Below are 16,354 nucleotides of genomic sequence, written 5' to 3' on the forward strand. Positions count from 1 at the left end.
AACACGTTCACTCAAACAAAACCATATGTTGCCGGTGAACCATATGGTTTTGATTGTCTACTATACAGCATTTTATGTGGGAGGGGTCATGCGATTCATTAGTTTCGTTTTTATCCCAGTTGTCTCTAATTGCACTGTTTGTCGAGAAACATATTACACAGCCTGCAGATGTCTCTGTACCTTATTCAATGATACAATAGGAACGTTTTACGATCTCAAACTTAAATTTTATTCCATGCATTAATGATGGATAGCTGAAAATTGCTACGGACCCCCTGAAGACCTTTCGCAGACCCCCTGGGGGTCCAAACCACACTTTAAGAAACACTGCTCTAAAGAATAACAATAGCTACACTGACTCTCTCTCATTAAAAAATTCACCTAATTTAGTAGAAAAGCAGTCATAAATACATGTCAACCAAAATATAAATATAAATATTATTTATAATATTTATTATTTGTTTTTGAGGAAATTGGTGAAGTTAGAGATTTTGAAAGTGATGTCATTACCCCAGTTCACAGGGGTATACATATTGCAAAAATGGACAAAATAGCTTAACATATCACTTAGATGTTGAGGAAAACACTGACAAGTAGAAATAAGAATTTAGTTCTTCCTGTTTATAAAGCTTTGATATGGCCACATCTATCAGGAAGTAGCATAGAAGATTCTGAAATAAATTATAAAAGAGGTGACAGAACTGTGAAATCCTCCATCTGAGGATAGATTGAAAATTTGTGGAATACAAAATTTGGTTGACAGGCAGAAAAGAGAAGATATGATATAAACATACAAGTTACTAGAGGAAATTTTATAAAATTGATGCAGAGAAATTGTTCAATACATGACAAAGACTAAAGAACAAGGAGTCAACCTGGAAGTTGTGTATGAACACACCTAAAAAGAGCATGAAGACCAAATTTTTCACTTAGATTTTTGAATGGATTGCCAGAAGTGGTCATGAGTGCTTTGTCATTAGTTGAGTCTAAGAAGTGATATGATAGGTATTATGCATATAATATTAGTGTGGGCCTCCCATGATCCATCTTCAGACTCCATGGAGATGCTTGTATTATTGTTATTATATTATATGAAGTCATTATGATTATTTTACATTATCATAAATAACTTGAAGAGTTAAAATTAGTGGACTGTAACCACTGACAATGAAAATAGACCAATCTTAATGTGCTTAAACTCAGAGATATAGAAGAAAACAGAAATGCAGTCTGAAATAGTTCTTCCTATATTTTCTGAACAAGTTATTTCCAGTTTAAGATTTCTTATAAGTATTTCCACATCCTCCAAATAAATATGATCAATATGGAAATCAAATTATATTCAGTGCTTCTGGTTTGAAGGTTCCAAGATATTTTGCAGTTTAGTGTATTCATAATATAAATGATTTGCTGTAAGATTCTATAAATTTAAATATATTCTATTATATATATATATATATATATATATATATATATATATATATATATATATATATATATATATATATATATATATATACACTTTTTTCTTTTTTAGACGAGATTTCTGGTTGGATGCGATGAAGAAGGTTTGGGAAGAATTTATTCCTTTTCAGTTAGACAAAAAAGATTATCATCTGTGTAATTTTCCACTCATTTTTTGTGATGGATATCCAGCTTCCTACTACTCTTTTCAGTGGGCAGAGGTAAAAATATTTTAATACAAATTTTTACATTTCTTCTTTTTTTTACAATATTAACTACACAGGTGAATGGCTGCATAAAACTTTATGCACATTAATAGTATTAACCCCACCTTTGTCTGTATTTAACCTTTATGTTAAAATTAGTTGTGAAGAGTATTCATTTAAGGAAAGGATTAAAGGAAAAGAAAAGTTGTGAAGAGTAAGTCAGCTATATTTATATATGATTTTATTTTTGTTTATTGGTTGGTTAGAATGTTTTAGATTCATATCTATGATGGTGCATTGTCTTCAGAGATCAGCACTTGTTTTCCAAAGAATGAAGCTCAAGTATTAAAAAAAATTTAAACATATATACAGTAGATACAGTTTTTTTATCTCTCTAAGGAGACATGAACTCATTTTTTCTATATAATTACAATTAGTAAATAATTTCTAATATTCTGTATACCTGTAACTTTTAAATTCTTATTTAATGTGAGGGCAGAGAAAATTGTCAGTATATGCACTTATAATTATATATACTTTTCATTAATTCTTGACCAAAATATTATTTACAATATTTCACAACATAAATATGGAATGTATAATATACTTGAATAACTATTCAAGAAACATACAATATTCAGGTAAAAATTGCAATTTCACTTTACTGTATGGAAATTTCATATGCAGCATTTATCTCATCGTTGTCCCTGTTTATCTTCTTTTATTTAATTTATTTGATTTTTTATTTCTATGCATTCATTCATTCTTGTCTTCCTTCTCAGATTCATCCTGTCTTGCTTCTCAGATTCCTTAGATCGCCATAAAAGAAGTAGATTCTCATTTGACTTGTATGTATCTTTTATCGAGCAAGTTCCCTGAAAAATAATCACTCTCACAAAAAATAAGAATACATTTAATTGAGCAGTTCCAAGAAAAAGGACTTTACTGCCGATTCCATCTTACTTCATCGATCATATGGCACATGCTTTCCAATTGAGCTGTAACATTCTCATTAATATATGAAGGCTTGATTTCACTTCCTTTAATATTAACTTCACATTTCCACCTTAGAAAGTAGATAAAGATTAACTCGACATTTTTTTTTTCCCTTTTCAGCTCTCCTTCTTTCACTATTCTCTTGCTTGCTGGCTCCCTGGCTGCCATACTCATTTCCTGGTGACAGCTGTTTGATAAACTCACAATTAACATGAATGCCGCTCATTACTGAGATTCAAAGTTAAACTCAAGTGACACAATGGCTGTTTAGTACAGCAGTTGCTTAGTACAGAAAAATACTTAATTTTCCTTGTAATAGGTAATGATCTGATTCTATTTCTGCACTTCTAAATCCTCAGCTATCTAGTATCATATTAGCTGTTTTTCTATTAGCTACTGTATAGCTTATTATAATTTTTAGGTTTCTTTCACAAGCAAATTTATGGAAATTTTTATGCTTGAAAAATATATTAGTAATTTTTAAATAATTACATGTGGAGAAAACCCTAAGTCCACTGCACTGCTGTTGGCCTCATTTACTCTACAGCTGAATATTTCTCACCCTCATGGCTGAACAGTGCCCATGTGTATTTGCTTGATGCCCTGCTTAACACCATTATGTTCCTTATTTCTGGAACTGTAAAATCAACCCCGACCTACTGGCTCCCAGTGCTAAGCAACATCCTGCCTCCACACATCCACAGGTCCAACTTTCTTCTAAATGAATACAGCAAAATCATGGAAATCCAAAATCTTCCAATCCATGAAGACATCCCACCGTAGAAATAAATAGGCTAAAGTCAAGGCACCCTCCAATCTTAACAGCAAAAAATCTTGCAGAGACAAGTTTCAACATGAAGGAGAAGTGGAAAGAGCCCTGGTGTAACACTTCAACAGGGATCTTCCATGAATTGGTGGACCCAACACAGATACCTTCGGGTTTTGATCTACCTCGGAAAACTTGGTCGGCCCTTAACCGAATCCACACTGACCATGGCAGATATGCAGACCACCTTTACAAATGGGGCATGATTGCCTCACCCAGGTGTGACTGTTGATCACCCTGCCAGACAATTAATCATATTACTGCAGAATATGTCCAACGTGCATACAGTGGAAACCTGTCAGACTTCATCCGTGCTACACCAAGTGCAGTTTACTGGATAATCAACCTAGACATTCAGTTGTAGCCTATTCTTGAGTGTCTCTTTTATGACTGTATTATGTCTTATTATTGTACATATGTCTATTACTATGTCCATATATATTAAGGATTAATGTAATATAACTTTTCATGTGTGAGCCATACGTTAAATAAATAAATCTGTTGCATGTAGTTTCACCATTAGTTCCTATATTTGTACCAAGTCGAATGTTTCCTACTCTTGCATTAAAATCTCCCATTATTAATAGATAATCATTTGGGGCTGATTTTATCTTTTTTTTTTTTTGTAAATCTGAATAGAAGGCATTGTTATCTTCCTTCATCTGGGGCATAGTCATCAGTAATAGCTACAAAGCCAAGACCTATTTGTAATCTTAGTTCTAGAATTCTCTCACTCCAGTATTTGTAATATGTGACATCTTCGCAATTGATTTACGAATAAAAATCATTATTCCTGCTTTTGCTCTTTCTTACTTTTTGATTCCACTGTATAAATATGGATGTATTTATCTGAACCTTTTTTTTGTTTTTAATTTTTTTCTGTTATTACTGCTAATATGATATTTCTTTTTATTAGAGTTTTGGCTAGTCTTTGACCTGCTCTGAGACTTTGGAGTAAGAGGAAGATTCAGCTGGGTTGGTTACGAGCCATCCACAGCCTAGTTTGGTGATAGAGCTGCCACCTTAGAGCCTCCAAACTTGCCCCAAGTTTCCCTTCCTTTGTTTGTACCTGACCAAGCTCCCATTGGGATTAGTACTCAATCTTCCACCTGGTTGCTTAAGTTCCAGTGTTCACTACATGGATGAGAGTTGAACTGGAAAAGAGAGTCTCAGTGATCCTATTGAGAGGATCATATATTGCACATCCATCCCCTTTCAACCCCATGAACTTTTGTAATTATTATTATGGATTTGTCTTCTTGAATTTTCTGAAAAATAATTAAACTGGCATCTTGTTTTATTATTATAAGATTTATTATTATTATTATTATTCCTGATACCTCCAAGGAGTCCGAAGACTCATCGCGGGAGGACACCCGCGTTTGCTTTTTTATTTTATTATTTTTATATTTTATTTTACTTTATTATTTAAGTTATCTTCCAAAACATATTAAGCTGTATATCATTCCTTAATAGGTAATAATCTTAGCCTATCAGAATGCATATTTAGTATTTTAATTGGATTCTATATCTTATATAATTTATTGGAGACAACTTTTCTAATATCCTTTAATGGACTTGATGCCTTTTTAACTAATTTACCAATATTTTTAAGACTAATCTTACTATCTAAAAGCACTAAATCACCAGGAGTAAGAATATCATCTTTTCTATATCTGTTTATGAATGCTCTCATTTTCTGGAGACTAAGTTTACTAGTTTCTGCTGTAATTTCATGAACAACTGAGTTTCTTTCTACTGCATCCTCAAGATATTCATTGACATCAAGAAAACCTGAGTTAATATTTGTTGATAACACATTTGGAAAGTTATGATCATAACTATATAACACAAAAGCAGTATTTTTCTTTTTCCTTTATAACAGAATGGATTGCTGTTCTACAAGTAAGTAAATAAGGGTCCCAATCACACATCTTAGCATCAGCTAGTCTGTTTTAAAGCCTGTCACATAAGCCATGACTTTGATGATTGTAAGGTGTAATAAAAGAGTTTCATTATATATGATAATTACATAATCGCAGCATAAGTTCCTGTAAAATTTGCTTCTTGGTGAGATAAAAGTATTTGAGTGGTATCATACTTTGAATTTATCAAATTCAAAAATTTATTAGCTACAGTTTTAGCAGACTGATCCTTTATAGTCACTGCATCTAGAAAGCATGATAGCATATCAGGTCACAAGGATGCATTTAGTTCCTTGTTTTGTTGTGAGTAAGGGTCCCAATATATCAATAGTTAAAGCTTGAAATGTCCTAATTGGTATAGGAAATGGGCAAGAAGCCCAATATCATGATAGCATATCAAGTCACAAGGATGCATTTATTTCCTTGTTTTGTTGTGAGTAAGGGTCCCAATATATCAATAGTTAAAGCTTGAAATATCCTAATTGGTATAGGAAATGGGCAAGAAGCCACATCTTTGTAATCTTAGTTTTAGAATTCTCTTGCTCCAGTATTTTTAATATGTGATATTCTTTTTAATTGATTCTTTTTTTTTGGGGGGGGGACACATGAAAGGATTTTGTAAACCTAAAGTGCATTCATAGCTCTGATGAATTAAGAAAATATTTCCCCTATTTTTATTAATTCTTTATATATATTTTATATTTTTTAAATTTATTTTTACATAGTCCAGAAACCATGTTCGGTCTCTATAACAGGGTTTCTGGATTGTTTAAAAGGCTGAAATGGTTTTTCAAGCCACTTCAGACCGCCAGTAAGTTGCGTAGTGGTCTCACACTGGGCGACAAAGTTCATCTCCAACCTAAAGACAAAGACAATTACAAATATTCATGCATATGTTGGGATTTGAACCCACCACCTGTTGGTTGGAGAGCAGATATGCTAACCACTTGGCCAACCAGGCTGGCAGATAAGTTTGTAGGTAAGTAAATAGTTGCGGATAAGTGTTTTTACTAATACTGTATTTGAATTAGGGGTGCTTAAGGGTCAAAGCTGTATAACTGAGAGGAGACCTTCACATAGCCTTTAAAGGAATACGGAGAACTGACCAGGGCTTCTGACCTAATATTCAATCCTCACCTTCTCATAGTGTACCCTGTTAAGTATCTACCTGGATACTGAACGAATCAGGATGGGCTGCCAATTTGGGATTTAGCTGACCAAATTGTATTCTTATTAGCTTAAACCAAAATATATAATGATGGTACAACATGAGAGAATTTCGTGTTGGGGCGTCGCTCGGTTAAACAAGGCCCCCGTTGTTTTAGCCAGGGAACCAGGGCAAACAGCGAAAAGTCAGCTACTGGAACAAATCTGAAAACAAACCCCAACTCAACATCACCAGAGTTAAAGATTGGTGCTATCAACGTAAGAAGCATGAATGGCAAAGAAATGGAGCTAGCTGAGGAAGTCGATAAGTACCAGATCGACATAATAGGGGTGACTGAAACAAAAATGACAAAAACTGGTGAGATCTTTCTGAGCAATAAATACAAAATGTTATATTCAGGCAATGACAATCAAGGAAAAGAAGAAGTAGCCATAGTATTCAACACAAAATACGAGGCTAATCTTCTTGAATGGCAGTCAGTCTCAAGTAGAGTAATGTAGGCAAATATGAGAATGGGGAACTGGACAATGAGACTTATTTGTGCCTATGGTCCCACAGAAGGTTCTACTAAGGTAGAAGTGGAGGAATGTTTTGAGGCTTTAGAGAAAGCAACTGACACAATGTAAAAGGAAAAGCTGGTCCTTGTTGGGGATCTAAATAGCAGAGTAGGAAATGATTGTCAGACATACAAAAATATTTTGGAAAAATTTGGAGAAAAGAGCAAAGCTAATAATAATGGCAAATACCTGTTGGATTTCTGCTCAGGACATGGACTGATTATTACTAACACCATGTTCCAACAAAAAAATTTACACAAATTTACATGGAGAGAAAGTGCAAGGAATAAGAAAAGTTTCATTGACTACGTTATTGTTGATAGTGATGTTTTCTACCTGGTGCAGAACACCAGAGTGTACAGAGGATTTGAAATTGGAAGTGATAACCATTTAGTCTTGAGCAAAATAAAATAGAATTTCGTATTGAAAAGAAGAACATGTAAGAAAGTTTTAAAGTGAATAAAAGTTGAGCAGCTCTCAGATGTGAACTGTAGACTAAAATACACAAAGATTATTCAAGAAAAAATGAAAGAGTTTGAGAATAGGAACCAAATCTTGGAGATTCAGTGGCAAGTCCTGAAGAAAACGTTAATTGATTCAGCCAGAGAGGCATGTGGTGAGGTTGTCCGCAAAGATAGAAAAATCAGAACTCCATGGTGGACACAAGAAGTTAGAGAGGCAGTGAAGGAAAAGAAGAAAGCATATCAAAAGTTCCTGGCAAATAAATCAGCTTGTGCTCTTAGAAAATACAGAGACAAATATAAGAAAGCACTGTGCAAAAATAGCTAAATAAAAGTCATGGGAAGACTTTGGTAAGAACATAGAAAATAAATAAAAATAATGACATGAAAACTGGAGTAAAAGATATCCTTGAAGTATGGAGTAATTATTTTGTGAAATTGCTAAATGAAACAAGCAGTTATAGCACAGTGGTAAAAAACACTCAACAGGGATGCAGTCAGGAATACATATCCATACTTGAAGTAGAAAAAGCCATCAAAAGCCTGAAATGTGGATGATATTTGACCAGAAATGCTCAAGTATGGAGGTGTAAAAGTCTTACAGTGGCTGCTGTGTATAGTTCAGAAGGCCTGGACAGAAGGACGAATTCCAGATGATTTTAGTAGAGTTCTCATAGTACCCATATATAAAAAAGGGAAATAAAACTGAATGTGAGAATTACAGACGTACTTCCCTACTGAGTGGTCCTGGTAAGATTTATTCAAGTATACTTGAGAAACAGTTGAGAATTGTGGAAGGGAAGCTTTGTGAAGAACAAGCTGGATTCAGGCCAAATGTCTGGATCAAATTTTCACGTTACAACAAATAGTTGAGAAATCATGTGAATATAACAATGATCTGTATTTAAGTTTTGTAGATCTCGGAAAAGCTCATGACAGGGCACCAAGAGAAAATCTATTCAAAACACTACAGTTATATGGTGTCAATGGGGCATTATATCAAATAATGTTTATTCTTTATTTGAGTTGTAAGTCAGCAGTTAGAAATGAAGGGAGTAGAGGAAGATGGTTTAATGTTAAATCTGATGTCAGACAAGGATGTACATTATCTATATGGATCACATTATGAAGGAAAGTGGTATTAAACCTGATATCAAAATTGGAGATGTTAATCTCAGCTCTTTGCTTTATGAGGATGATGTTATACTTCTAAATAAAAATAGACAGAAGCATTGAAAATATCAAATGTATTGTGAATGGAGAACCTATAGTAAACAAGTAAAACATTTCAGCTACTTAGGCACGATTTTTAGTGAAAATGGTAAACTAAATATGGAAATAGACAACAGAATCGATAAAGCTGGTAAACGTTTTTGCCTTCCCTGCTGACTTATTTCTAAGGTTTTAACAAATGAAATTCTGGACATTTTCCTATTTCTTTTTAAGTTTTTCTACTTATTTAAAATATGATTCATTATTTCATTATCATACCTATTATGTTAAAATCAGTTGGGAAGAGTAAGTTATCTATTTTTATGTATGATTTTATTTTTGTTATTGATTGGTTAGAATGTTTGATGCATAACTGTGATGGTGCATTGACTTCAAAGTTTAACAGGTTTAATTTTCCTAAGAATAAATCACAAGTATATAAATAAGTATTTACTGTAAACATGTGTGTGTCTGGAGTTGCAGTAACAAGGTGACAGGTGCATTGGATAAAGAAGAAGCATACATGGCGGTATATTTAGATTTTGCTAAAGCCTTTGATAGATTGCCACATGGCAAGCTGGTAATTAAACAGCAACATAAATTGTCACTGGATTAGAGATTGGCTGTCTGATAGGTATCAGACAGTTATGTGTGCGAGAGTGATATCCTGGAGGAAGGCCATCACCATTGGTGTGTCCTGTGGGTCTGTTTTGGGATCATTGCTGTTTAATTTGCACATGCAAATGATATTGGGAATGGCTTGAATGGTGATATACAGTTGTTTGTAGATGATGCAAAGTTGGGAAGAACTACAAGTGGACTAGCCTTACAAGGGGAGTTGAATAGACTTTCTGAATGGGCAAATGAATGAGGCTACCAGTTCAGTGTAGCAAAGTATTGCATTTTAAAGTTTGGAACAGATGGAATGTAGAGTATAACATTGAGGAAGGATATCTTAGAGGAGGTGGGGAATGTTGGTGGATAAAGACCTGAAATTTCAAGGACATTTTATGAAAATTGTGAGGACAGCACAGCATGTTATGGGAATGATGCGAAAAATGCTCACATGTAGAAGTAAGGATGTTATGATTCCCTTGTATAAGGCTATGATTTGGTCACAGAATTTTCAAGAGGATGAAGAGATGTTGGAACATATTTAGCAACAATTGACCAAGATGGTTTCTGAAATGTAGAATGTGAAGACAGATTGCGGGAATGCACGATGGATGGGGGGGGGACATGTCATTTGTTAAGGGGTTATTACCGGATTAATATGGATTAGATTTATGGAATGGGTCGAAGAACAAGAGGCCATCCTTCGAAGCTGTATAAGGAAGGGAGTGAGGAGTATGTGTTTTGTGTGGAGAGTTATGGGCAGTTGTAATGCATTGCTTGGAAGTGAATGCATTCAAGTCGCAGTATGATGAACTGTGTGTAATGAGTCATTGACTCCATGGAGGTGTAGTACTACTGAAACTACTACTACTATGATTATTATTAAGAGACCTCCAGAGAGTCAGGAACTCATCGAGGAAGGCCATACTATTCACACCAGCTGTCATACCTGTTCTTAAATTTATTCACATTACTTGCACAAAGAACATCCATTGGCACTCCATTCCAATCACACCACTATAGGGGAGAAAAATCTAGCCCTCATCCCCTTCTTGACAGCATTCTCAACTTCCAAGGATGTCCTCGCATCCTTTTTCCATCCTCCATAAAATGAAAAATTCCATCTACTGAAATTCTGTATAACTCTTTCAAAAGCCTCAATCATATCACTCCTCTTTCACCCGTTTGCTAGCGTCTGCAGCCTACAAATTCTCAATCTATCTTCATAAGTATTCCATAATCCTGATATCATTTTTAACACTCCTTTGTACTCTCTCTCTACTGTATCAGAATCACCACAGAAACCAGGAGGCCAGATCTGCGCACAATAATCCAAGTGAGGTCTTATCAAGTCATTGTAAAGAGGCAAAATAAGTTCCTTATGTTTACATGTCAAGGTTCATTTCTGCATTGCAATTATTCTCTGAATTGTATTTACAATTTTTGCTGACCTTTGAACTTTAATTTCCTCATTGAGGGAGGCCATACTGTTCACACCAGCTGTGAATAGTATGGCCTCCTGTGAATAGTATTTCTTTCTACTAAAACTTCAAGATCCCTGGTCTGATCAGTTTATTCTAGCATAATCCCACCAATATAATACAGCATTGGATATCTAATCACACTAAAGTGCATGACCTGACATTTATTCACATTGAACTGATGGCTGTTTTCACATACCCACAGTTCCAGCCTATTCAAATCATTCAGTAAATACTGCATATCAGCCGCATTCCTGATTATCTTACCCAGTAGCACACTCAGGATTTAATCTTGGAGGGGGCTGAGCACTTAAGATTTAATCTTGGGGAGGCAGGGGGAATGCACACTGCATTGCATACGACTATGACTGAGCATCTGCAGTGATCGCCAATACATGATACCAGTGATCTTCTTTGGCCCGACTCGGGCAAGCAAAGTAGCGCTTGGTCCTCAAGAGCACTACTTCGTTCGCCTTGCGTTCACAGCGGCTGTGATTCCCAAGAGCTATACGGTATTTCCGCCTTATGTGGCCGCTAATTCATAAGTAGTATAGAAATAGAAGATACAATATAAATTTTAAAAAAATGAATTTTAATTAGATAAAGATATTTGGAAAATTTTCTGGTGTTTTTTCCTTTTTCTTTTTTTTTTGGGGGGGGGGGGGGGGCAGGTCCCCTTGGCCCCCTCTCTGGGTGCGCCACTGATCTTACCTACCTTACCTATCTTTGCATCATCATCAGCAAATAGCTGCATGTCTCATGTCACACTTTCCAAATGTCATTAATGTACAAATTGAGTAACTGGACCAAGGACTAATCCTTGAGTCACACCTCTGGCTACCTTGAATCCCTGCAGATTCACACACACACCCATATATTACAACATTGGATAACTGACAGTCAGCCATCCTCTTATCCATGCCAATATTTCATAATCCAATCCCATATTCTCCAATTTATCCAACATCTTCCATGCTCTTATATTCTGTCTAAAGCCATGTCAAAATCCAAAAGTATCATGGTGTATTAATTCCCCTTGTCTAACTCAGATAACATTATTATTAAATGTGAGCAAGTTGCTAAAACATGACCTTTCCTTAGTAAGCCCATGCTGTTCATTGCAAAGTAGAGATTCTCTGTCAACCAATTTCTGTATGCAACCCCTGACCAACTTTCCAAAATCTTCACTACCATTCCTGAGATACTGATTGGTCAACAGTTGGATATGTCAGCCTTTTCACCACCCTTGTGCAATTGGATTACCCTACATTCTTTCCACTCCTTTGGAATCTTCCCTGTTCTGAGACTCAAATTATTTAGCTTGGTCAAAGGAATAGCCAGTTCAGCTGAACATTCTTTTAGCATTCATGCTGATATCCCATCAGTTCCTATTGCAGAATTCTTATTTAATTTGTGCAGTAGCTCTAGTACTTCCTCCTCATATACATGAATTTCTCATACAGTGAAGAGGCAGCAGTGAGCTCAATGTTGTGTACAGGAGGTTGATAGCTTTTAACAAAATGGGCACTCCTTGGTTGAACAATCTTTCTGTATCTGTCACCCTCACACTATCTGCATTCAGAAGAGTTATTCTTTCAAATTTATTCTTTCTTTTACTTTCAGCATAACGATAGAATTCTTTTGGGTTGTCTTTAACTTATGGAGCCAGTTTATTTTCATACTCAGACTTAGCTTTCCATAAAACACTTGTGACTCTTCTGGCCTGCCGCTTATGATTATCATAATTGACATCATCCTTATGTACAGATATTCTTTTCACATCATCTTTTTTTTCTTATGAATCTCTTTCTTAATTACATATTATGACTCCTATCCTATTTATTCTTTCAACTCTTGGGACACATTTTGATATTGCATCATTTAATTATTTTCTAAATGCTTCCCATGATATTCTTCCCATCCAACAACCAATACCATTGTGCTGAACTCGATGTACTCCTCAGTTGGTCATAATTTCCTGCTTTGTTTTAACCTTTTCTGAATGGAACATTCATAAACTTAACCACTTCCCAAGTGAGTGCCACATGATCATGTTCAGCAACTGGAGGCAGAATAGTTATGTCTTTAACTGAAACACCCTCTGACACTATAATCAAATCTAACACTCTTTGATCTTGAGTTCCTTCTGCCGCATGCTACTTGAGGAAGTTGTCTTGCAACAGCTCAATAAATTCAGTTTCATTCTTCTCATGAGAGTTTACTGCTATGCAGTCAGTGTGGATGCATTGGTGATGCATTTCTTCATCACTAGCAACCAATCCACCAGGTCTGTAACAACACCCCCACCATGTATTTGATCTTGTTAGATTCCACCTCACACCAGACAGCTTCAAACTCACTGCCACATGAAAAACTGTTACTAATATTACAATCATAGGTCTTAACATTAAATGGATTCAGGTCATCTAATATCATTAGCAGCATATCCCCTCCTCTCCTATACTGTCTGTCCTTCCTAAAAATTCTGTACCCTCTACATGCGATACCAGTTAGTATGTCTGATTCTGATAGCCAGGTCTCACTAATTCCTGAGAGATTCTCAGGAATTAGTGAGACCTGGCTATCAGAATCAGACACTCAGATCCCAACATTTGTTGCCTTGGTCAACATATTGACCAAGGTAACAAACTTTATCCCTTTGTTTCTGATAATCCTAGCATTCGTGCACAGACATAATAAACTACCTGCATGTTCTTTTGTATGCTCTTGTCTGTAGTCTGCATGACACAGTTTGACAACTTGCAGATCTCTGTTCTTATCTAGTTCCTTACTTGTGCAGACATTTTTGCACATGATAAATTTAGTTTAATCCTTTATCTAAGTGTAAGCAAACAAAGTTTGCTCCTGAAGTATCCTCAGGACTGAGGCAACTCGTGGTAAAGATGGACCAAGCTCTCACCACACCTTGTCTTAGTATCTCCCATAATGCAAAGCACATCTCCTTGCAGACATGTATAATGCTATGCATTAAGGGAAGGGTCACTACCCAGACCGGTTTCAACCTTTATTGAATGTTCAACTACAGGTCAAACTCCAAAAACTCAGCATTGTTCTCTTCAGTAACAGGCTCACCCTGCCACTGAGAAGAACTCTCAGCGTTGGCTCTACCCGATGGCAGGCTCACTCCACCACCGAGCAGGGCCACTCATTTGCTCATATGTCATCTGAGGGGGTAACAACAACAGCCGTGCCTCAGTTAACTTCATGGGCTACAGCAGTGCCATTCATCACCCAAGCTTCCAACCGGTTTTGACCTTCATTGAGGTCTCATCAGTGGGAGCCAGACCCAGAAGTGCGGGTACTAAGGTGGAAGCTATGGAGAAGTCATATTTACCTATACAAGTTGCCAAAAGGTGTCTCACCTTATTATTAAATTACTCTGGATTTAGAGAAAATGTTGGAAGTTTTTTCCCACTTGGTTAGACTATAATAAATTTAGTTTAATCCTTTATCCAAATGTAAGCAAACAAAGTTTCTTCAGGACTGAAGCAACTCGTGGTAAAGGTGGATTATCACTCCTTGTCTTAGCATCTCCCATAATGCAAAGCACATCTCCTTGCAGAATAAAGCTATGCATTAAGGGAAGGGCCACTACCCAGACGGGTTTCGACCTCTATTGAGGTCTCGTCAGTGGGATCCAAACCCAGAGGTGGGGATACTAAAGTGGAAGCAACGGAGAAGTCATATTTACATATATTATAACATTCCAACATTTTCTCTAAATCCAGAGTAATTTAGTAATAAGGTGAGACACCCTTTGGCATCTCATGTAGGTAAATATGACTTCTCCATTGCTTCCACCTTAGTATACCCACCTCTAGGTCTGGCTCCCACTGACGAGACCTCAATAAAGGTCGAAACCCGTCTGGGTAGTGGCCCTTCCTTTAATGCATAGTATTATACATGTCTGCAAGGAGATGTGCTTTGCATTATGGGAGATACTAAGACATACTGATCTCATACGGAAGTAGCAGGGCTTTTTCTCCCGGAAACTCGGGTATTTCATCCTGCATACAGACAAATTGGCCCTTCAGAACACATGCAATTTACAGACAAAAAATACTAGCTGTGGTGGTAGGTAGTAGATGGTGCTGATGTAGATGATTGGTAGTAGAGGATCGGTATAGTGGTGGAGAAGGAGAGTTGTACAATAGGTGTCCTCCTGCGATGAGTCTTTGGACTCCTTGGAGGTGTCACGAATAATAATAATAACCAAGTGGAAAAAACTTTCAACATTTTTGCACATGCTTATTAGGTCTGAACCAGTCGAATAGAAAATCATTTTCTCTTCATAATCATTTCTGTAATAATATATTTCTATATACATTTCTATATAATAATATAAAGTTCGAAACATATGCATATTGATAGGTCAAAATGCTGTAAAGAAAAACTGTATTAGACTAGTTCAAAAATTTGAAGGTTGTAACATAACTTTTGAAGACAAGCATCATTTCAGATGAGCTCTCCCATTCAATCCTGAGAGGGGTATCTGGCTGTCACCTATCCATCAAAAATGCACCTCTCCAGGGTGTTGGCCAAACCACAAGGAAAATTATTCAGTGTCATCTTCATTAGGTTGGAAATCTAAATAGAAAGATCTCAAAAAGTAACACCAAAACGAGCGCAGTAGTATCATATTGATATTTCTAGAAAATTGCTTGCCAATTCTCAGAGAAATATTTTGTCAAATGAATTTGTTGAAAATTGGTTATATGACAATTCAAGCACATGAAATGAATAGATCAGCCTGAGTGAAACAGCACTTCTGATCCCAGCAAGAGGTCAATGTAAAAAAACATTATGTTTTGTCTTTGTGGGAATTTTGAATGTTTAATACACCTAAAGGCAACTAAAGTAAATGCTTTTTTTGTTCTGTCTGAGTATACTAGCTGACAATAATCAATCAAAATTGGACAATCCTCCAACAAGACCATGCTAGACTGCACCCACCAACATATATAAAGAAAAAAAAAATTAAGGAGTTTGAAGAAGGGGTAATTCAGATAACTGGGCAATCCTCCAGTTATCTGAAAAAATAACAAGGTACCAGAAGTCAATTAACACACCAATCCTTAGTGGTCTATGATAACACAGTCCAACACAATTTTTGCTGACTTTTATATGAGACTTGTTTTTTACTAATTTGGGTGTGCTGATTTCAAATATCAAACCCATTTTTCTCTATCACGTCAGGTTTTTCCTCTATGGCATTTTCTTTTTGCTAATTTGTAAGTTTTTGATAGTTTTAAGGAGGCAGTACTATTTAGAGGATCAAAAAAATCGATTTTTTAATATTATTTTCTGAAAGTATATACTTTTAAAAATCTGTTCCTAACTTTTTATCAAGTAATTCGAAAAATTCCCGAAGATATAGCATATTATTCAAAGCGGTGCGCAGATCAGAATCGGAACACTCACC

General features: G+C 35.8%; 1 protein-coding gene across 1 annotated transcript in view; it reads left to right on the plus strand.

Annotated features, from left to right (window-relative positions):
- LOC150103000 (uncharacterized) overlaps positions 1-16,354 on the plus strand; it is a 361,006-nt gene that overhangs the window by 314,954 nt on the left and 29,698 nt on the right. Inside the window, exon 16 of the mRNA XM_090397703.1 lies at positions 1,538-1,685. Coding sequence (XP_090253829.1) covers positions 1,538-1,685 — 148 coding nt within the window. The remainder of the gene's footprint in view (positions 1-1,537; positions 1,686-16,354) is intronic.

This window comes from Typopeltis vanoorti, chromosome 9 (genome assembly GCF_054136105.1).
Source record: "Typopeltis vanoorti isolate ZY-2024b chromosome 9, IOZ_Tvanoo_1.0, whole genome shotgun sequence".
Classification (NCBI taxonomy): Eukaryota; Metazoa; Arthropoda; class Arachnida; order Uropygi; family Thelyphonidae; genus Typopeltis; species Typopeltis vanoorti.